The 22,177-nt window shown below is 41.0% G+C and overlaps 2 protein-coding genes across 33 annotated transcripts in view; one reads left to right on the top strand and one right to left on the bottom strand.

Annotated features, from left to right (window-relative positions):
• The window catches only part of RAD52 (RAD52 DNA repair protein), a 35,137-nt gene extending 25,674 nt beyond the window's left edge, over window positions 1–9,463 (top strand). For all 4 annotated transcript variants that reach the window (XM_086714401.1, XM_086714402.1, XM_086714400.1 and 1 more), the window contains 5 exons: window positions 6,102–6,298; window positions 6,442–6,581; window positions 7,221–7,301; window positions 7,903–8,118; window positions 8,737–9,463. In XM_086714401.1, the coding sequence (XP_086570527.1) occupies window positions 6,102–6,298; window positions 6,442–6,581; window positions 7,221–7,301; window positions 7,903–8,118; window positions 8,737–8,798 (696 nt within the window). In that variant the 3' untranslated portion in view covers window positions 8,799–9,463. The remainder of the gene's footprint in view (window positions 1–6,101; window positions 6,299–6,441; window positions 6,582–7,220; window positions 7,302–7,902; window positions 8,119–8,736) is intronic.
• A 514-nt stretch (window positions 9,464–9,977) lies between these two features.
• The window catches only part of WNK1 (WNK lysine deficient protein kinase 1), a 169,919-nt gene continuing 157,719 nt past the window's right edge, over window positions 9,978–22,177 (bottom strand). For 11 of the 29 annotated variants that reach the window (XM_086714384.1, XM_086714389.1, XM_086714391.1 and 8 more), the window contains 4 exons: window positions 21,525–21,727; window positions 19,870–20,064; window positions 13,480–13,667; window positions 9,978–12,977 (listed from right to left, as the gene is read on the bottom strand). In XM_086714384.1, the coding sequence (XP_086570510.1) occupies window positions 12,660–12,977; window positions 13,480–13,667; window positions 19,870–20,064; window positions 21,525–21,727 (904 nt within the window). In that variant the 3' untranslated portion in view covers window positions 9,978–12,659. Of the gene's footprint in view, window positions 12,978–13,479; window positions 13,668–14,618; window positions 14,646–16,575; window positions 16,618–18,852; window positions 18,946–19,869; window positions 20,065–21,524; window positions 21,728–22,177 lie in introns of all 29 variants that reach the window. The other 18 variants (XM_086714374.1, XM_086714380.1, XM_086714388.1 and 15 more) reach the window with 7 other exon arrangements.

Genomic DNA, 22,177 nt, shown 5'->3' with positions numbered 1-22,177 from the left:
GTGTACTACATTTTCTTTATCCATTCATCCGTGGATGGACACTTAGGTTATTTCCATATGAACATGGGGAGCAGATACGTTTTTGAGTTAGTGTTTTTGTTTTCTTTGGATAAATATCCAGAAGTGGACTTGGTGAATCACATGGTAGTTCTATTTTTAATTTTTTGAGGAACCTCCATACTGTTTTCCACAGTGTCTGCACCAGTTTTCATTCCCACCACTAGTGCACAAGGTTTCACCTTTCTCCACATCCTTGCCAACGCTTTTTATTTTTTTGATAATAGCCACTCTGACAGGTGTGAGGTGATATCTCATTGTGGTTTTGATTTGCATTTCCCTGATCATGAGTGATGTTGAGTATCTTTCCATGTGTCTGTTGACCATCTATGTGTCTTCTTTGGAAAAATGTCTATATAGATCCAGTTCCCATTTTTTAATTGGATTGTTTATTTTCTTGCTATTGAGTTCTTTACATATTTTGGATATTAACTCCTTATTGATGATATCGTTTACAAATTTTTTTTTTTTTTTCCAACGTTTATTTATTTCTGGGACAGAGAGAGACAGAGCATGAACGGGGGAGGTGCAGAGAGAGAGGGAGACACAGAATCGGAAACAGGCTCCAGGCTCTGAGCCATCAGCCCAGAGCCCGACGCGGGGCTCGAACTCACGGACCGCGAGATCGTGACCTGGCTGAAGTCAGACGCTCAACCGACTGCGCCACCCAGGCGCCCCTTTTTAAATTTTTTTTTTTTTTCAACGTTTATTTATTTTTGGGACAGAGAGAGACAGAGCATGAACGGGGGAGGGGCAGAGAGAGAGGGAGACACAGAATCAGAAACAGGCTCCAGGCTCTGAGCCATCAGCCCAGAGCCTGACACGGGGCTCGAACTCACGGACCGCGAGATCGTGACTTGGCTGAAGTCGGACGCTCAACCGACTGCGCTACCCAGGCGCCCCCATTTACAAATTTTTTAAAAAAATATAATTTGTCAAATTGGCTTCCATACAACACCCATTTCTCATCCCAACAAGTGCCCTCAATGCCCATCACCCACTTTCCCCTCTCCCCTACGCCCCATCAACCCTCAGTTTGTTCTCTGTATTAAGAGTCCCTTATGGTTTGCCTCCCTCCCTCTCTGTTTGTAACATTTTTCCCCCTTCCCTTCCCCCATGGTCTTCTGTTAAGTTTCTCAAGATCCACATATGAGTGAAAACATATGGTATCTGTCTTTCTCTGACTGACTTATTTTGCTTAGCATAATACCCTCCAGTTCCATCATTTACAAATATTTTCACCCATGCAGTAGGTAACCTTTTCATGTTGACAGTTTCTGTTGCTATACAAAAGCATTTTAGTTTGATGTAGTCCTGCCTGTTTATTTTTTCTTTTGTTGGCTCTGCTTTGGTGTCACATTCAAAAAGTCATCACCAAAACCAGTGTTAAGGAGCTTATCACCTGTGTTTTTTTCTAGGAGTTGCATGGTTTCTGGTCTTACACTCATGTCTGTACTTCATTTTGTGTATATTTGTATATTGTGTCAGATAGTGGTCTGGTTTCATTCTTTGCACGGGCTATCCATTTTTCCAACACCATTTATTGAAGAGACTGTCCTTTTGACATTGTACATTCTTGGCATCTTTGTCATAAATTTGTTGATCATATAAACGGGTTTATTTCTGAGCTCTCCTTTCTTTTCCATTGATCTATGTGTCTTTATGAAAATACTGTTTTGGTTACTATAGCTTTGTAATATAGTTTGAAATCAGGTAGCATGATGCCTCCAGCTTTGTTCTCAATATTGCTTCGGTTATTTGGGGTCTTTTGTGGTTCCATACAAACGTTAGGATTCTTTGTTCTATTTCTGTGGAAAATGCCGTTGGCATTTTGATAGGTATTATATCGAATCTGTAGATTGTTTTGGGTTGTTTAGGCATTTTAACAATATTAATTCTTCCAATCCATACCATGAAATACCTTTCCATTTGTTCTTCAGTTTCCTTCATTAGTGTCTTGTAGTTTTCAGTGTATGGGTCTTTTACTTCCTTGGTTCATTTATTGCTAAGTATTTTATTCTTTTTGATGCAATTGTAAATAGGTTTGTTTTCTTAATTTCTCTTTCTGGTAGTTTGTAGCTAGTGTGTTGTCTTTGACTTTTGGCAGTTTGATTATAATGTGTTTTGGTGTGAGCTTCTTTGGGTTTAGTTTAGTTAGCCTCTTTGGGCTTCTTGAATGTATACATATTCTTTCCTCAGATTTTGGAAGTTTTGGGCCCATTATTTCCTCAGATAATCTCTCTGCCCCTTTCTCTTTCTCTTCTTCTGAGATTCTTGTAATATATAGTGTGACAGGTATCCTATAGGCCCCCTTAAGCTTGGTCATATTTCTGCATTCTTCCTTTGGTTTGCTTCTCTGAGATGATTTCAAATGACCTGTCTTCCTGTGGGCTGATTCTTTCCTCTGTCAGATCGAGTTTGCTATAGAATCCCTCCAGTGAATTTTTCAGCTGTTACTATATTTTTCAGCTCTGGAACTTGTTAGTTGCTATTTAATAGTTTTTCTTTGTTGATGTTCTCATTTCATCCATGCATCATTTTCCTAATTTCATTAGCTGTCTGTGTTCTCTTTTAGCTGATTGAGCATTTATGATAGTTATTTTAAATTCTTTGTTAGGCAGTTTATAGATTGCATTTTTTTTAGAGTCTGTTTTTGGAGTTTTATTGTGTTACTTTGTTTGGTCCACATTTCCCTGTTTCTTTAAATGCCATATGATCTTTTGTTGAGATGTGGCATTTAAGAAAACAACCACCAGTCCCAGTCTTTATGTACTGGTTTTGTGCAGGGCAAGAACTTTACCAGTTGGCCCACCTAGAGGTTCTAGGACCTCTCAAACCTCTTATGATCTCTTTCTCCTCCTGGCATCTCACTGCATAACTGTAGCTCCAAAGTGTTCTTGTGCTCATCTCTGTTTTTAGTGGCTTTCAAACTCTGTTGCTGGTCTCATCATTGTGCTGAGTCAGGTGAGACAGAAAGCAATGCCACGGGCAGCTCTAGACAAGCCACAACATTGGATGCACAGTCTACTCCTTTGTTTCCATCCCAGAGGAAGAGCTCAGTACGTGAGGTTTCTTCCTGGTTGTGCTACTCACTGCTGGGTAGGGGCAGGGGCGGGGCACAAGTGGCCACGCAAAATGCCAGGAGTTTTCCTACCCCTTTTGCTGGATTCTTGTCTTGGTTTTATGCTGGCTTGAGGCCTGTCGCTTCTTAGCTGGTCACCGGGGTTCTCAGAAAGGTATTCTAGTTTGTATCTTGGTAACTCAGTGTCTCTAGGGGAAGGGCCCGTGGAGCTTCTGAGTCTACCATTCTGCTAACATCCTCCCTTTCTTTTTTACTCTTAGTTTTTAAATGAATTAAAAAAAAATTTTTTTTTAATGTTTATTTATTTTTGAGAGAGAGACAGAGCACAGGCAAGGGAGGGGCAGAGAGAGGGGGGTACATAGAATCCAAAGCAGCCTGCAGGCTCTGAGCTGTCAGCACAGAGCCTGACGTGGGGCTTGAACTCAGGAACTGTGAGATCGTGACCTGAGCCAAAGTCGGAGGCTTAACCGACTGACCCACCCAGGTGCCCCAGTTTTTAAGTGAATTTTTAAAATGAAGTGCAAATTATACACAGAAAACTGTATAATTCATAATGGCACAGCCTGATGAATATTTAGTAGTGAACACAGCTATTTATCTCCCAGATAAAAAAACATTACCAGTACCCCAAAGCCCCCATTTGCCACTCCCATTCACTACCTTGACTTCTCTTTTGAAAAGTAACTACTGTCCAGACTTCTCTATTCTGTTAGCCTCATAGATTTCCTTCCCTTCCCTTTCATTTCTTTTTCTTTTCTTCCTCTCTTTCTGTAATATACACCCAATGTGGGGCTCAAAGTCACAACCCTGAGATCAAGGATTGGATGCTTTACCAACTAAGCCAGTCAGGTGCCCCAGTCTTGTAGGTTTTTTGTTTTTGCACTTTATATAAATGAAATTGTATAGTTTGTGCTTTATAAAAATCCATTGAAGTGTTAACATGTACATATAAACATGTAGAAAAGTACACATATCATAAATGTTCAGCTTGATGAGCATAGCCATAGAACCATCTGAAATCAAATCAAAATATTATCAGTGTCTCAGAAGCCTCAATAGTGTTCCTTGCAGTGACTGCAAAGCTCTCCCCTCCTCATCACTACTAAGGAAAACCTCTTTTAACAATATAGGTTAGTTGGCCTTTTTGCACCTTGGGGAATCAAACAGTATGAACTGTTCTGTGTCTGGCTTTCAATTGACATGTTTGTGAGATTCACTCATGTCACATGTAGCATTTTCACTGCTGTATACTTTTCTATTGTGTGAATATAGCACAGCTCATTTTCCCATTCTGTCTAATAGACGGAGTTTTGGAGTAGTTTTTGGTTGTTTTGAATAGGACTGCGGTTAGCATTCTTGCATGTCTTTTGGTGCATACACACCCATTTATCTTGGGAATGAATTATTGGGTCGGGTCAGAGAATAGGCATATGCTTCGTTTTAGATCTTTCCAGTGTTCATTGTGGTTGTATTAATGTACACTCCTGCACTGTGGTTTATAGTTTCAGCTGTTTCAGGTCTCTGGCAGCACTTATCATTGTGAGTCTTTCAAACTTTTTTCAAAGTTCATTTTTTTTTTGTAGTAAAATATATATAAAAAAACTTATCATCTTAACCATTTTAAGTGTAGTTAGTGGTGTTATAAACCTTCCTTCTGTTGTACAGCTGTCACCACTGTCCATTTCTAGAACTCTCTTTTTACCAAACTGAAAGTGTAACAGTAGCTTCCTGCTTCCTTTTCCCTGTAGCCCCTGGCAGCTGCCATTCTACCTTCTGCCTCGTTTTTTTGACTACTCTAAGTATGTACCTCCTGTACATGGAATCATACATATTTGCTCTTTTGTGACTGGCCTATTTCACTTAGCATAATGTCTTCAGTGTTCATCTGTGTTGCATACGCTATTTTATTTTATTATTTTATTTAAAAATTTTTATTTTTACATAATCTCTACACCCATTGTGGGGCTCGAACTCATGACCCCAAGATCCAGAGTTGCATGCTCCACCTACTGAGGCAGCCACGTGCCCCAAGCTCATTTATTTTTAACCTACTCATTTACTTTCCAATGTAGATTAGAAATTTCATAATGTAATGAAATTATTTTCAGGTTATTAATTACAAATTTTATTTTTTTGAGAGAGAGAATCCTAAGCAGGCTCCACAGCACATTGCCCAATGCAGGGCTCAATTTCACGATCGTGAGATCATGACCTGAGCTGAAATCAAGAGTCATTCGCTTAACTGACTGAGCCACCAGGTGCCCCTCAGATTATCTTTATTAAAATTAGCATCCATATGAATCGAGACAGTTCTCCCAAGTGAAAAGCTCTGGGTTTCTATAGTGCTCAGGGCCTGGAAGTAGAACATATTGCCAAATGCCATGAAGTACAGTTAGTTCTCACATTTGGTGAGATGCAGGAACTACCCTAAATTGGGAGACGTCAGTGCTTTCCAAGTCTTCTTCCTCCTGTCATTTGAAGGACACTTAGTTGTGCCATAGCAACCTGTGAGTGTTGTACTGAGGAGAGTTGTATTTTGGGGGAAGTCCTGGAAGAAAGGCCAGAGAAAGTACAGGCCTCCACAAGGAGTATGTGTGATCATTTCCACGAAAAAGAGACAAAAAGTAGACAGCATCAGACAGATCCAGCTGCCCACGAAAGATTCAAATTAGGATATATAGAACATTTGCCTTGAATCAAAGTAAGATTCCTTTTTACCAAAATTTGATTACTACAGAAAGGTATAAAGTAGAAAATGAAATTTACTTCTCCCATATAATTAAAAATGTTAGTTGAAGCACAGATCGAAGTATGGATCCTTTGTCTCAGCTTCTCAGGATCTAGAGGGCACGATGGATAGTGGATGGTCAAATACCATTTTCCAGGAATCTAGACCTTGAAGGCAGGGAAAGGAAGGGGAAGTGCACTTGGAAGAAGTTATTTACCTTTCTTCCCTTATTAGTTGCCTCTTGAAGTGGATTTAACTAAAGCAAAGAGACAAGATTTTGAACCCTCTGTGGAACAAGCAAGATACAGCAGCTGCCGGCAGAACGTGACTCTGGGACCCCCGAAACCACAGGAGGTGACCTCCCCTTGCAAACCAAGCTGCTCAGATGATCCCCACCTCGTGAAACAGGAAGACAAGGCCGGCAGCTCCCGGTATGAGGCCTCGGTTCCCTCTCTTTCTCTTCTCAGTCTTCATGACCTCCATTTTCACCTCCTGAGCTAGCAGACTGGTCTGTGTCCTCCCTCAGGAGTTTACTTCGTTAACTCAGCCCCGCCTTATTGCTCTTCTGATGCAGAAGCCTGGCCTCCGCCATGGAGAGCGATGCCACGTACCAGCGGAAGCTCCGGCAAAAACAGTTGCAGCAGCAGTTCCGGGAACAAATGGAGAAACAGCAAGTGCAACTATCTGCTCCATCAGTGGAAAAGAAGAATCAGGGTGTGTGAGGAGGATGGGAGCGGAGGCCCTGGGGAGGTGTCCCGAGGGACGAGCCTGATCCTCTGCCAGTATGTACGGTTACGTCCAAACCAGAACTCAGTAGGACATCAGGTCAGGATAGAGTCTAAGCAATTAAGACTCTATGAAATCCTGCCATGCATTTCCCCATTTCTAAAGACGCCCTCATCTATCTTCAGGGAAGGAAAGAGGCCTTGACATAATCTAGAACTAGAAATTTTAGGGTATATAACTTTTTTTTCCCCTTTTCAGGTACTTTGGCCATCTCCGTATTAGAAAGCTTTTCTGAGTTGTCTGTGAACATGAGGCAAAATTGTTTGAAGAGAATTGTCTTTCCCAGAGAGTAGAAGCAAAGGGCTTATCCCAGACCAACTGGATAGTTGCTTTAGGAGAAATGAACCTTGTTTTCTCCCCAATTTAGTGAGAAGAAAAGAGAATCATGATTTTAGCCTCATGCAGATCTGTATGTAGGTAGGAATGGGACCAGGAATCTTGGATCTCCTATTGGCTGTGCCAGGAACCAGCGTAACTCTAGGCAGCTTTGCACTTCTGAGGTGCTCCCTCCAACAACTGAGTGATTCTGATTTTGTCCTCTCTTGCTCGCTCTCCTGTGAACTGTAGCCGCACCGCCAGCACTTCCTGTGAAGCACAGCACCCCCATAACTGTTTCTGAACCACACACGGAGAAAGACTTCCTCACAGGTCAGTAGGAGCTAAAGGAGTGAATTAAGTATTAATATACGTACTTATTATTATTTTTTAATGTTTATTTTTTTCTTTGAGAGAGACGAGTGTGAGCGAGGGAGGGGCAGAGAGAGAGAGGGAGACATAGAATCTGAAGCAGGCTCCAGGCTCTGAGCTGTCAGCACAGAGCCCAATGCGGGGCTTGAACCCACGAACCGTGAGATCACGACCTGAGCCGAAGTCTGATGCATACCGACTGAGCCACCCAGGTGCCCCAATATAGGTTCTTATTAAATGAAACCTACGAAATGCACTTTTGGTAGTCACTAATACATTTTAAGAGAGACATAAAAATCCTCATTTTAATCTTATAGCCCCACGAAGTTTTAGAAAAAGAGAGGACACGTAATGGACTGCAGGCAGTTCTGACAGCACATACTCAGCTCCTCTATGGTCCTAAGAGAAACTCTGGCATATTTTTAGTGGACAGGGAGAGAGAAGTTCCAAAAGCTGTCATCGTCCACTCACGACATGGAATTTCTTATGACGTTTTTCCCAGTGCTTTGTGAGAACACTTCTTTGTTGATGCTGTGTTTTCCCACGATCTCTGTCCTTGCAGACAGTCTTGGAATGTGGGATATGGATCCAGATGCAGAGGACAGTGATGTGAAGCCCTTGTCTAGGCCAGAACCACTCCAGACCCCTGCCACACCAGTCCTGAAACACCAGGTGGTGACCTGGAATAGGACCCCACAGGACCTCTGTCACCAGGATCCACAAGCAAAATCTGGACCCAGGCAACTCCAAACTCACAACAGTAACCAAGAGATAACAGGTAGCGAGAGTGTTCAGCAACAAAAATTGAAGGGAGAACTTGGGTTAATTCTTTGCATTTTAAAGAAAGAATGATGAATTCCATTTTAAGAAGTTGTATAATATTATGCCAGAGGAATATCAGTGTAAGAAAATGAAAGATAACTGGCTTATACGCCAGAACTTTTTCTCTGGGGGCCCTGACTTCAGGTGTAACTCCTTATAACCCTTGATAGTAGTAGGAAGCTTAAGCATGACTGACTGAAGAACTTTATCTATTAAAGTAGGCCCATCATGTTTGGTATTGCAACTTGATCTAGAGATAACACAAAGATCTACCCTCATAACAATTTTTATTCATCTTTTAGGTTTAATGTTTATTTTTGAGAGAGACCACGCGTGCACAAATGAATGGGGGAGGAGCAAGGGGGGGTGTTGGCGGTGAGGCAGAGGATTTGAAGCAGGTTCTATACTGACAGCAGTGAGCGCGAACTCACGAAGCATGAGATCATGACCTGAGCCATAGCTGGATGCTCAACTGAGCCACCCAGCTGCCCCACTGGCCTTTCAAATTTTAGCTGTCAGTTTCTTATTTTAAAATCATGGCAGTCATGTTTAAATGATTTTTTTTCTTCCATAGTAAACTGTGATTTCTATGACAAGAACCAAGACTTGAAGAAAAGGAAACTGGATCCATCTTAACTGAGGCTCCGGTCACATCATTGGACTTTGTCACAAAAGGGACTTTCGAAAACTACTTTTTGGTCATGAAATTGTTCATCATTCCTAGGGAATGAGCTTTATTTCCAAGGATTTACCTTGCTTCATTCTGAACTTTACCTGAGGATTTGAGTGTTGGAGCCTACTGCAGACAGAGCAGAGCAGTCAGAAAGCCCTTTTAAAAAGCTTGTCACACACTGCAGTGGGGAGGCTCTACGACTGAACACCTTCTCTCTGGCTCTTGAGGCTCTTCTCTATTTATTCCTAAGCTCTTACATTAGTAAAGTATAGGCCTTTCAGGAGTCATCAGTGGCTACCTGCCTTCAAGCAATATAAGCCATACCATGAAGCACGGACTTTAACCACCACCTATATCAAGTTATTGTTAATGTCTGTCTTCTTTGAACTTTAGGTCTCTACATTTACTGCTGTCCACACCACACTGTGTATCCTAAGAACAAAGACTAGAGTGGGGTTTCGCTACTTTGCATCAATCCAGCCTGCCATCTTCATCTATGATCATCTCTCCTTTATAGGTTTATGAAGTCAGTGTCCTGTGGTTTTTTTCCTTATCAAGGGAATGATCTAGGACCAAAGAAAAGGCATTTTAAGAAAGCAAAATAAATTCTTTTTAACAAAAAATGTAAGTAGGTGTTTATATTTTTGCATTTCACATGTGAAGGTGGCTTTGTAGCTCAAAAAATGTTTTTTTCGTATAGTTTCAGATGTTTCATAATTCTTCCCCCCAAACAATGAGTTTGCAGGTTTACTTTTTAAGTAAAACAGTAGCTTGGGCTGTGCCTTTTATAAATTTTTGCATCAAACACCCATCTGTGGGAAGCTATGAACCCGAGGCAAGGAATTCCTGAAGTACAGGAAGGCAGCCGTTTCTGTTCCTTCGGAAGATGATGTAGCTTACCCCGATTTTCCTTTTACCTTACTACCTCGTTACATGGATTTGGTCATATGTTCATCTTTTGATTTTGACACCCTTACCACTTTCGTCAGAAAAAAACTTTTTCTGAAGCATAATCTTAGTTTAGTTCAGGACTGCTAAAGAGGTCCTGGAGTTAGGAATCTAGTTATATAAATCGTACACAACTCAAAAGTGAGCTAATGAGATCATGAAAAAGGAATTTGCTGGAAATGAAAGCCCACAGCTCAACAAAAGCAAGTTTGGTTTATTTGAATGGTTTCATTAAATAAGTCTACAAAGGTAACAAACTGAAGCACAAAGCGCAATCTTACAAGAAGCGCAACACCCAGAGTTAGTGCAAAATGTACAATTAACGGCTGCTGAGAAACCCCCAAGGTTTGAATTTAGTTTATTTGTTTTTCTAAACAGTGTACATTGTTAAATAATGTAAGGAAAACATTTATAATTCAGAAAGATTTTTGTAATGTGGAAAAAGATACTCAAAGTGTACTATTAACACAAAAATAATTTAAACAGTTCAGTAGCGCTAGTTCATTCCTCTAGGCTTCAGTTATTTCATCCACAGGAGGGAAGAAAAATCAACAGTAAATAAAACCAGTTCTTACTTTTTGTGTGTAAGTGAAGAGATCTCAAAATTAAGCCAAAATAACAAAAAATAATGTGCTGCATTTGGTTCCCTCGTTCCTCCAGTAGAAAGTATAGTTTCATTCATCTTAGGTGGTCCGTTTCTCATTTACTCAGCACCTTCTTTGTTCTATTCTTACTCTTACCATCTCCCCAAGGATCTTAAGCAGAGAATAAATAAGTAAACAGCTTTGAAGTAGGGCTTGGAACCCCTGTTAATTTCTACTTTCCTAAACCTTCAGCTCTCATTTGCGTCTTTGGGACCTAGGCTAACTTAATATAGGACCCATGAAGGAACGGCAGGACAGGACAGCCAACCAGGCTCTTCCTATTGTGGGGATTCCTGGGATGTGCCAGTTGAGGTGGGTCAGAGATCAGAACTATGTTAATTTCCCAACTCAAGTGAAAAGAAGCACCCCCTAAATTAAGAGTTCTAGCTTCTTTCCCCATTTTCAGAGATAACAGAGATCTAAACATAGCCAATTAGGAGTATTTCCTGAAAGCTCTGAAAATAACAGAACTGCCCATTACAACTAGGCATAGCACTAAATAATACTGATTGGTTGCAGTTATTACTTAAGGGGAGTATTTGTTTATATGAAAATGTGAGAATATCAGTTGCAATTCTAGAAAAAGAGGTGGCACAACAGACTTAGGATTCTGCAACCATCTGGACATCACATAGGAAATGAGTAGGAATAAGCACTCTTTCTTACAATGCTTAATTCAGATGTGGGTCCACTTTCCACAAAATACAGTACCCCAAGCTGGGAAATGCAGGAGACATTTGCAACAAGAGGAAAGCAATCCATACAGTTTTTCTTAGAGCAACTTTCTCCATCTGTGACTCTTCACTATCAGTTTCCCAACTTAAAAACTAGCCCCCACTCCCTCTATATTCAGCCATTTCTACTAGATCTTGTCTGTTCCAGCCTGGCTCAAGTAAGGCTTATGGCACCCACAGGCCAGGCATCACATATCTTCATAACGAGTTTGTTCTCCCATTCTTAGTCTTCCTTTTTCTTCATTTATCACACACCACCCTTAATCTTTTAAATTGTCCAATTTTGTTACGAAACCCCTCCTCACTGTTCCTGAAACAGAACTTTCTGCTTTCAACCACTGATGTCAACTTAACTTCTCACCCTGCTCATCTTACACCTGCTCTAGACAAAATTGAATGACTTAAAAGAAAAAAAAAAAATACTCTTTCAGTTTCCCTTTGGCATAATCCTCTGCTGGGGTCACATGGACCTATTATCCTTCCATACGCCCTCTGCTGATTTGGGGTCTGATGAGAAGTTGGTGCTAATGGCAGAAGCAGTAGAAGTCCAAGGCACTAAAATATCCAGCAAGCAATACTGGGAGAACAGAAGTATTCAAGTACAGTAATTTATACAATCTTACATTCACATTTATTTATCTACTACAATGGAAATACAAAGGAAAAAGCTAAAGTGTCTCAATAAGTAAAGGACAGAGCTTGCTTTTTTTCAACTTTTTAAACCTTTCGTATTTTACTCTTAAAACTACTGTTGTCCAACAACATTTATATATCACAGTGTTTCCACATCAAAACTGATGGCAAAGTTACATGTCCGCAGGGAACTTAATTTTTTTTCCTAATTGCTAATGCTGCAGTCAAAGCTGCTAATATCATTTGCTTAAAAGCACTAATGACCTATCATAAGAAAGGGTTGAAACCTCAGTCCCCTGGTGTTTTTCACTGGGTTCTAAAGAGCAAAAAGAAAGAAAGAAACAAAAGAAGAAACAAAGAAAGAAAAAAAAAAAGGGAGGGGGGAACAGGGTAGGAGAGAGCCCAATAGGTTTTTTGTTTGTTTTTTTGTGTTGTGGTTTGGATTCTTGAGGGAATAAGGGATTTGGGGTGGGTACCAACATTAAGAGCTCCACCCATTTGAAAATCCAGATGGGGTTTGGTTTTTCCACTGACTGAGCTCTCTTGTGGCTTTCTGATAAATGATTCTCTTTCCTAGCCCTTGCTATTGGGTGTAGAGAACAGGAAAGCATAGTTTGAAACCGCCCCATCACAAGAAAGCTGCTCTTTCCCTCTTGTTCCACTCCAATAAATGGTGAAGGGGGAGGGAGATTCTCAATTCTGAGGGCTCTAAGCGGTATTAAAAACATTCCTTTCTGGCAAGAAATAACCAGTTAAATGCAGCACTAGTAGTTAGTATATAGGCTACTTTCCCATTCCCCCCTCCCGCCCACCCCTCAGCATTCCATCTCCTGCCCCCAAATCTACTCGGTTAATGTCTCTAGGTCTAAGTGGTCCGCAAGTTGGAACCTGGGGGGTTGCTGATGGATTTCTGCAAATTGCTGATGTTGAAATTCTGTAAGGAGGCAGTTCCCACAGGTTGGAACTGGCCAAGTGGCTGTGGTGTTGGGCCACCTGTCCCACTCCACTGAGTGCCAAAGGGGGGAGCTGGAAAACCGTACTGCTGTGGGGGGCACATGGACTTGGTGAAGTGACCTAGAGAGGTAGCTGATGCAGCAGAGATGGGGGCAGAACCACCCAGGTTTGAGGTCATGGAGATGCACAGCTGACCGGGTGCGGAGAACTTCCTTGCCATTCCAGGGCCCTGAAAACAAAACAACTACATGTAAAGTCCGGTGTGGGTGTAACCCATGGGTGTGAAATGGGTAGTACTGAAATAAAATTCTAGGACTGGGGCTGGTCTAATCTTACAGGGTATAGCGAAACCAAAACTCGCACCAAACCTTCCATAATAATTATCGGCTTTTTATACTTAACATGTTAGGTTAGAATAACTATTCTGATTGGAAGTGGGCAGTCATGTGCTTGTGTACATATGCGTATGTAGTTCAAGGCTTCGAAAGAAAGGGGCAGAAAAAACTTTAGTTGACAAACGGAGCTAGAAATTCAGGGAAGAAAAATAAAAGGGCAACCGGGTGATTTTTGTTTGTTTCTAAAGGGGTTAAAAGTCATGAGCTACTACAGAAGGCTGTGGCATGAAATGTTAAGCACTAGCCTGGGTACTTGATATCCTCTCTGAATTCAGATGTGTGCTAAGTGATACTCTTGACAGATTAGGAAAATGGCAAGAAGGGAAGAAGACTTGCCTCATAATTCATGTGTCCTTTGCTTCCTCTCCTGCCTGAAAGATTCATGGCATCTCGGGCCCAATTGTCTACCAACTTGTGCAGATCATCTGTGAATGTGCCCTTCCTGCTGGACGTCATGGCAGGAGGCTGAGCTTGGGCGGCTTGGCTGTTCACTGTTCCCCCGACAGTATTTGTGCTGCTGGTCCCTAGGATTAAAAGAAGCAACAGAATACAACCATTAAAAGGAGGTTGGGTTTTGGCTTCAGGAAGAGGGAAAACTTCACAGGATGATGAATGGCAAGCCACTGAATGGGGAGAGGATGAGTTGGGAAGCCATGCAAGACGGGAAGGTTCCAAGGTCTTGTTTAGCCAATGTTTTGGCATAAGAGGGTAATGAAAACAGGTTCTCTTCAGGAGTTGCAGATGAGGCTAAAAAACTCAAGATGGTGGTAGGCACAAAGGGGAGGGACCCCTTTCTGCCCATTCCCATGGCATCTAGAGTACAGAAAGTAAGTTTCAGTACTCTATTCCCAGCATCACGCTGATGAGGGAGGTGTGGTATGGTCAGTGAGGCTCTAGAATGCTGCAGAATGCAGGGCAAAAGAGGATTTCTCGAGCACTGAGGCAGGGTTAAAGTAGGAGTTAAAGGAAAGCAAAGGTAGATGCTTGGCCCAGGAAAAGATGGGCTTCCCACACCATGTGGATACTGTGCCACAGTCTTTAGCCATTCTTTAACAGAAAGAGGTGATAAAAGAAACAGCATGCTCGGTTCAAAAAACCTTTTTCACCTGGACCCGTACACACAAATTTGTAAACAAACTCGGGAGGAATGAAGGCTTCAACCTCTCCCAGTTGCCTATGAGTTAAGAACCAAGATTAGTCATGAAGAAGGTTCTCTGTGGTGTGCCTGAATCTTTCAACTCCAGGAACACATGGTTTTCCTAAAGATGACCTCAGTCTCAATTGGTTCAATTGGTTTGTGGATTCTCACCCGTTCCCCCCTTTCCCAGGAGAGCAAGCAAGCACTTGTATGTGGAAGCAACAGGAACATTCAGCTGAGGAAGGAGTGCAAAGGGAAGGAGGAAGCTTTGAGGTTATGATGAAGGAATTCTATTTCTATGGTTTGATGAGAAAGGAAGAAGGAGTCTGTGTCCTGCCTGATTTCGGCTCTGCTGGAGGGCACACTGAAGATTATTCGAAGAGGCAAGTTTTAGGGAAGAGGGAAAGAAAAGTCATAATCTTGTTTTTTTTCCCTCACCCCCCACTTTCTTACCAGAATTCACATTTGCTGCAGAATAAATAAAAGCTACTAAGGTAAGTTGTGAGCCACTAGGCCTTAAGATATCCAAATAATGCTGGGGGCTAAATAAATGCATACATTTTCCTGCTTTCCAGGTCGAAGCAGCACCAGAGCACAGCAGCATGCCCGAAGCAACTCTGCCATTTAAAAGCCCTTTATAATCCACTGCTGGTCTCAAGTTTATACCCCACTGCCCTGGGAATGGCACACACAAGCACGTCTGTATTAGAGGAACAGCTAATTCTGAGGTGAAGCTGCAGAGTGAGGAAGGTCACATGCTTCTTACCACCAAGGCAAGACATGGATTACTGCAGTGTGTGTATTAGCTCACTTCTGAGGGCCCACTGGAGCCACAAGGGGATAGCTACTGCACATACAGCGTAAAGGGCAGAGTAAGTTCTCCTGTGGGACAGGAAACCCAAGTGGAAAAGGATAAAAGCACAGGAAACAAACAGCTTTCCTTGAAAAGCAAGAGAGACCGTGGTGGGGAAGCACAGAGTGGGAAGCACAAGCAATGAGGGTGGCAGTCGTGACAGTAATAGAATCCAGAAAGCAAGCGTATCACATGCATGAGGGCTATTTTCCTGTTTGAACAATAACTGCTTGGTGAGCTTGATGATGAGTGAGACAATCAAAATGAAAACCAGAAACAATCACAAGTGAGAAGAACTGTCACAAGCCAAATATGAGAAGCTCAGTAGAGGTGAACACTGCTTATTCACAAAGAGCTCATGCCGGGGTCACACCTCTCTAGTCTCATGCTAGTCGTCTCTGATGCTGTGAGGCTCCTTTACAACCAAATTTCATTCTTCATTTTCATCTGTCTTACACAGTACTGGATTATGAAGGTGGGGTTTATACTATGAGGAGGTTGGCCATACAGTTAACCTTATTCTGGCTTCTGAAAACAGGCTTTCCCATTAAAGAAGGAAACAAACACATCCTTCTCTGACCAGAAATTAATGCCTGGGAAAAGCTGACTACAAAAGCTAGAAGCATGGATAGTGCATTTAGTCCACTTTAGTAGGAAATGGTTTAAAAACACTTATAATACACATATTTTTGAGGATGCTGCTTGCCTTCCAGAGAGTACACTGAGTAGCCTCTAGACCTTTCTCAGTTTTGCTGCAAAGCTCTAGGAAGTAGTATATATTTTACCACCCCAAATCCATTTTTTTCTCCTGACATAATACATTTCCCCCATGTCCCACCACCAGATCCCATGAACGATAACCTACTATGAGTCACAGCTTATTGCCCAGTACCCCAAATACAGAGTTTTCTGACTGTCTAGGTGGCCGATTGGGTAGTTGAATTGCATGCACGTTAATGAGAAGCCATCAGCCTAAGAAGCCAGACTCTACAAAGTAGTGCTTTTCTCCTCCCCAATCTAGCAGACGCCTCCTGCTGTGATATGAGGATGCGGACTTTTCTATGTTTTGACCAGTGCTGATTTTCCAGTGGGAGAACAGCGGCTGGCACATATCTGCTAACTAAAGGGCTCTCCCCAAAGAGCCAGACATCCCTGATCTCTCTCTCTCTATCATGGGCATCATCAATCCATAATTATCACAAAGCCAGGATCACAGAGGGTCATCATGTGAGAGCATTGACTAGGAGGTGATTTCTTAATCTGTAAGGATAGCCAGAGGTCAGCAATTAAGCATGTTAAAAAATATATTAGAACAGGGTGCAGAACTAGACAGATGGAAGTTGGGAAATGAGGGTGTTGTGAAGCTTCAGGGTTCCAAGAATTCATGGATAACAGGCTTTGCAATCAAGGACCAAAAATAACAGAAAGAAAAGATAATTACTACAGAGCTGGTTGCAAGGACAGACTTTTTTCACCATCTTCCCTGAAGCACAAAGAGAGAGCAACGTGTTAAAGACAAAGAAACATCAGTGTAAAATATTTAGAATCTCCAAACAGCACACAAAGTGCCAGCAAGAGAAAGCAGAAAGAGAGACAGGTTGGTGGGACCTGGGAGTCCCTGCTATGGGTACAGTTCTATGGGACGCAGCTTGCTAGCTGTCAGCCTTCACGTGGTTATCTGATGGCCAGTGGCACCTGGCTGACGGCTGAGCTTCCACCAGTCTTTGTATCTAAAAGTAATGCTCTGCACTAAGGTTCTGGGGGAAGCTGGGGGAAGAACTCCAGTCTCTCAGGTCTTACTGCTTGAATTTCAAATACCCAAGCAGTCTTTCCACTGACCCCGTCCCACTTTCTGTTTCTCCTGCTGGGTTGTTAAAAAGCACTCGATAAAATGCATTAAACAATTCTACCACAGTAGACTTGACAGTACCATTGTTACAGTTTTGAATCCTTTTAAATCGGCTAATATATTTCCAAATCCTAGACATACATACTAACCCCGTCCCCTCCAGAAAAATTTTTAAAAGTATGTGGAAAACAAGCAACTTTTGAACATAAATAAAGCGTTAAGCCAAGCCGTGCTTCCAAACCATAATCTATTTTGAGAGCACAGAATAACGCATCCCAAACTAAAAAGACCCCACACCTGGTAAATAAATGCCTGTTTTCCTTTCCCTATTTGCTTTAAATCTGCCTTTCGTAATTTGTTTACCAAGGCTTACATGATGTATACTTGTGTGCCTTCAACAGATGTAGGGCCTCTCGTTCTAGACCCAAAAGGAAGTGGTAAGATTTAATATTTCTAACCACTTTCATCTGAACAATAGTGTGCTACCACCTACCTTTAAGAGTGTGGTGAGAATTTATTTAATTAATTAATCTGAAATGTATCACATTGTTCTTCACAAAAAAGCCTTGGTTCTCTTTCTTCCCTCTTCGACGTTTCAGGCTGTATAGCATACAGCAACCTACTTTGAAACACTTGTCTCCTCCTATTAATGTCATCTCATCTTGCCAGCTGGACATATGCTTATTTAAGTGTCAAGGTGCTAACGTGCTTGGTCCAGCCTGGTCTAACCAAACATCACACATGCTTTGGAAAACTACCAAACTGGATAATGTCTTCCACCTCCTTCTTTGTTCAATAGTCCTGGATAGTGATACATGAGGCCCAAGGACCTCTGAACCTCAGAAACAGTGATGTCCTTAGCACATGCATTTAAAAAGCACTTCAGTAACCACATCAGAAGTTTGAGGCCTCAGCAGTGAAGATCTTTAACCAAACTCTAACAAAGGTTTTCTACTTGAGCCTGATTTTTGTTTTTAAAATTTTTATTCCAATATACATTTATTGACTACCTACTATGTTTCAGGTAGGCACTGGCTAATTAGAAGAAAATGATGTGTGCTTCCCAAGAGCTACCAGTGTTTGTGCACATGATCTTATTTTTTTGTACAACAGCCCTACGAGAGAGGCATCATCTTTATTTCATATTTGGGGAAGATGGGCTGGGAAATTGGGTGATTTACTATTGTGCCTTGCTTTTAAGAAAGCTAAGAAATCCTAGCAATCATGTTAAAGAGACCATTTTCACTGGCAGGCCCTGGGCTCTGGTTCTTGAGAATAAATGCTTGATCAGAATAACTACACTGAAACCCTTTTTGAACTATCAATTTTAGGGAGTTAGAAGGTTAAGGGTGGTGAAAGGATCCAATGAAGAGATTCTAGCATCATTTCAATGGACACATGGCCAGGATTAATTGAGAAGAAAAAAAAGATTTCAACCTACTCGGAAAAAGAATAAAAAAATAGGGTGTAATTTTCCCTTGCTGCCAGGATCTAAGTACATTAGTGGTCAAAATGCTTTCTGTCACTTCTAATGCCAAAGCAAGGGGTGGAAGTGAGTAGGACTATGGACTTCAGTCTTTATCCCAAATGACCCTGCAGTCTATACAGCATTACCACCTTTTCTACTCTGTCATGGATCTATAAAGAAGCAATTCTACCAGAAAGTTATTTTGAAGTTTATAGAAACCTGTTCTTATTTCTACATCTTTTATCATAATTGATATAGAGACCCAAACTTCTGAGTGTAATAGTTCAGCCAAGCCACTGAGTAGATGATATACAAAGAGACAAATGAAAATGGACTGCATGAAACATCAGATCCAAGCAGCAGAAAAACAAGGACGAGGAAGGAGTAAAGGTGTTACACACAAAGAGCCAAGCAGGGCGTACTCAGAAATCGGGTCCTCCTGCCACCAGGTTTGAATGTCACCTGCTCAGATGCACAGTTAAACTTCGCACAGCCTGTGAGAGGGGAAAAACAGGGAAGAACAGAGAGAGAAGAGACAGAACACAACTACAAGATGTTAGAAACTTGAGGCTGGAGTGGTGAAATGCGCTAAGATGGCACACAGAAGAACAAGCTTCTAGGGAAATGTCAGATAGGTAGGACAGGAAATATTAGGTCTCAATTCCCTTACTTTGCAAAATGTTGAAGCTTTTCCCAGTGTGAATAATAATGCTAGCTGGTTTGTGCTCCCGGCAAGCAAGCACATTTACCTAGTCCAATGATGATCTACCTTTACTATCTGTGATATTGTGGCAAAAGCACCTAAGCAAGTTACCTAACTCTTCTCTTATTCTTTTCCACCCAGACACCTAAGTTCTTCCAATTCTCGTTCTATCGTTACTAGCAGCGTTCTGCTACAGGAAGGTTTTAAATGATCATTAATAAATAAAACTCTATTTAGGAAGTAGATTACAGGTAACAAATTGAATTGTAGGGCTATTTATCTTAGAATGCTACTCCCATACTTACAAGTTAAAAAAGTCTACACTGGCTAGGCAAATGCATTAGCTTTCAGAAACTGCTAAAACTCCTTAATTTTGGTCCAGGAAATCTCAGTCTAGTATTAAAGCCTATGTTGCAAATCCCAAATGAGTCATTAATTTGGTTAAGTCCTCATGTAAGTCACAATACAACCTTTTGCTGTAATCCTTTGAAAAAACCTATTTCATCTGATAGGAGCAATGAATTCACCTAATATAATCATTACTCATCTTCCCTTTCCAGCTCAAGATCCGAAAGTGTTTTAATACACAGGCTGTGTTCTGGTCAGCCGGTCTTCCAACTGACCTTAATAGGATGCTCATCAGGCTTTTGTTGCGGATATGGCAGTATCTCCATTTTCATGTTTTTAGAACATGTTGATTGCTTTGATTGCTTACCTTGACCTGGAGCAGAAAGGCTTGGTACTGAAATGGCACCATCACTGGTGAAGGCTGAATAGAGGTTGTCACTGGAGGGAGATGGCTTAAGGGGCTGTAACAACTGATTCTGCCCAGTCTCTGGGATGTTGCCAGGAGGGTGGAGGGTCTGCTGGGGGTGCAAAACTGAAGTGGCACTCTGACCAGACAGGTTACCTGCCAAAAGATAAAGTGGCATGAGGAAACATGTCCAGCTTTCCCAATAAACTTAACAGGCACTATTCTTATATTCTTATTCTTCAATGTGTCCCACTAAGTGACTAATAATAGGTCAAAAGCTGTAAGTGATGAAAGAACAAAAGGCCTCACTAATGGGAGGGGAAGTGAGAAATGACATGAGAATCAATAGGCAATAGGGCTGGAGTAACTATTCCGAAAGACTTTTAGTTTAGTTAACCTAGATGGTTCCCAAGTCTCAGCTGAGTAGAACACGCAGTGGATATGGGAGAATTCCATTTTACAATTCCATCATTGCTTTTAAAAACCTGTAACACTGAATTGGTGCAGGATACAAATAGGTTTGGTGGGCAGTCTCTGCTTAGTTTTCCTTCTAAGTATGTGTCAGGTCAAGTACAAAAGTGGTGTCAAAAATAATGCAGATGACTACAGAGTAATACATATTTAAAATTATTTGTGGCAGGTGGCTTTTATTCCCTAGTCAACTGTCTTGAAATTGACCAATTTCTCTGTTCCCTACTAATTGGCAGACTAGCAGGCCACTCAAAAAGTATGTCAAAATTGGGATCAGGATATAATTAGCTGATATCCTTTATAATCACATTTCTACTAATGAATGGGTTCTGATGTACTAGAGAAATGGTTTGGGTTTCTGAAAGCTTCCAGAGAATGGAAAGCTGCTAAGAAGTTTGCAACTGCTTTCCAACACATTTATATTAGACCTGGAGAACAACTATGAGGTATAAATTTATTTCAGTCTTTCACTTTACAACCAATTATCTGTTAACATTCTCATAATTTCACCAAAGGGTAAGAATTCTATCACCATTAAAATAGACAAACTGTAGTTCATTACAAGAGATTATGAATTATTTTTTATTACAGCCACGAGCAAGTTCTTTATTTCAATATACATAAATGAAATAAAAACTTTAATCAGGAAAATTACCACCTAAGACATATCCAAACATCTAAATGAAATTTACATTCATCCCAGCTGCAATTATGGATAATTCATTCACTGAAAGGAAAAACCTACCTGAACTTTTACTAAAAGTTTTTTCTTTTACCTGAACTTTTACTAAAAGTATTTTTTTCCAATTGCCTATGAGTTTGGTGTAATGTGAATTATATGAGTAACCAGGCAATGCTAAGTGTTTTATCCTTAAGAACAACTGTAAGTGGCTTGGGTAATGGAGGTAGTTAGTAATATGGGTTACAATGGAATAAGCCATAGTACTCACCCTTCCATAGACTCAACAAATAGAGGTACTATAAATATAAGGAGTGGAAAGGTCAAGGAAGCAAGAATATTAGGAAAGTCAAACTCCTCTGAAATTTAACAAAAACAACAAATGGCTCAATAGGTTACATATAGAGTCAGGAGACAGAAACAAAAGATGGGACAGCCAAGGCTGACCTGGTCCATGGCTTTTTACCTGAAAGCTGGGGGCTTTTATTCCCCAAGGAACTGCTGCGACTAGATTTGCTGCCTTTGCTTTTAGTGGGTCGCCTTCTTCTCCCTGCAAGAGGGGCAGCTGGGGGAATAATGACAGCAGGGGGAACCTTGCCCAGTTTGGTATATAAAGATTCAATTTCATGCTTCTGGCGACTCTGCAGGTCTTGAATCTCTTTAAGATGTCTGTGAAAGATAACCAAACATGAATCAAAAACATTATAATCACTTTTATTCAAATGAGATTTAACAACATATTCTTTAAACTCTATTCAAGTATTTACTTACTCATGAATCTTTCCCCCCTCAGTGTACTTAACGTAATTTCTTCTATTACCTTGAGATTCTAGTTTGTTACTTCATATTGTTTGGCCTCCATTACCCAAGCCAAATTCCAATAAGCTCCTAACCAACAAGTAGTTGATGATATGTTAGGAGAAAAGATTTCCTGATTTTTGAGGCATACACAGGAGTACTGAATTTGCTACTCTGGACCAGTGTGTCAAATATGATCTATAAAACCTGCCACATAATCTACATCCATTACTAGATTCATTTGGTAGACTATTAAATTAGGTTAATAATGATAAAAAGTGCTATTAAGAAAAACAATAATATAGTAATAATACAAAGGTG

This window comes from Puma concolor, chromosome B4 (genome assembly GCF_028749965.1).
Source record: "Puma concolor isolate L17-30 chromosome B4, mPumCon1.1.hap2, whole genome shotgun sequence".
Taxonomy (NCBI): Eukaryota; Metazoa; Chordata; class Mammalia; order Carnivora; family Felidae; genus Puma; species Puma concolor.
Note: the sequence above shows the minus strand (reverse complement) of the source record. Positions and strands in the feature narration are given on the sequence as shown.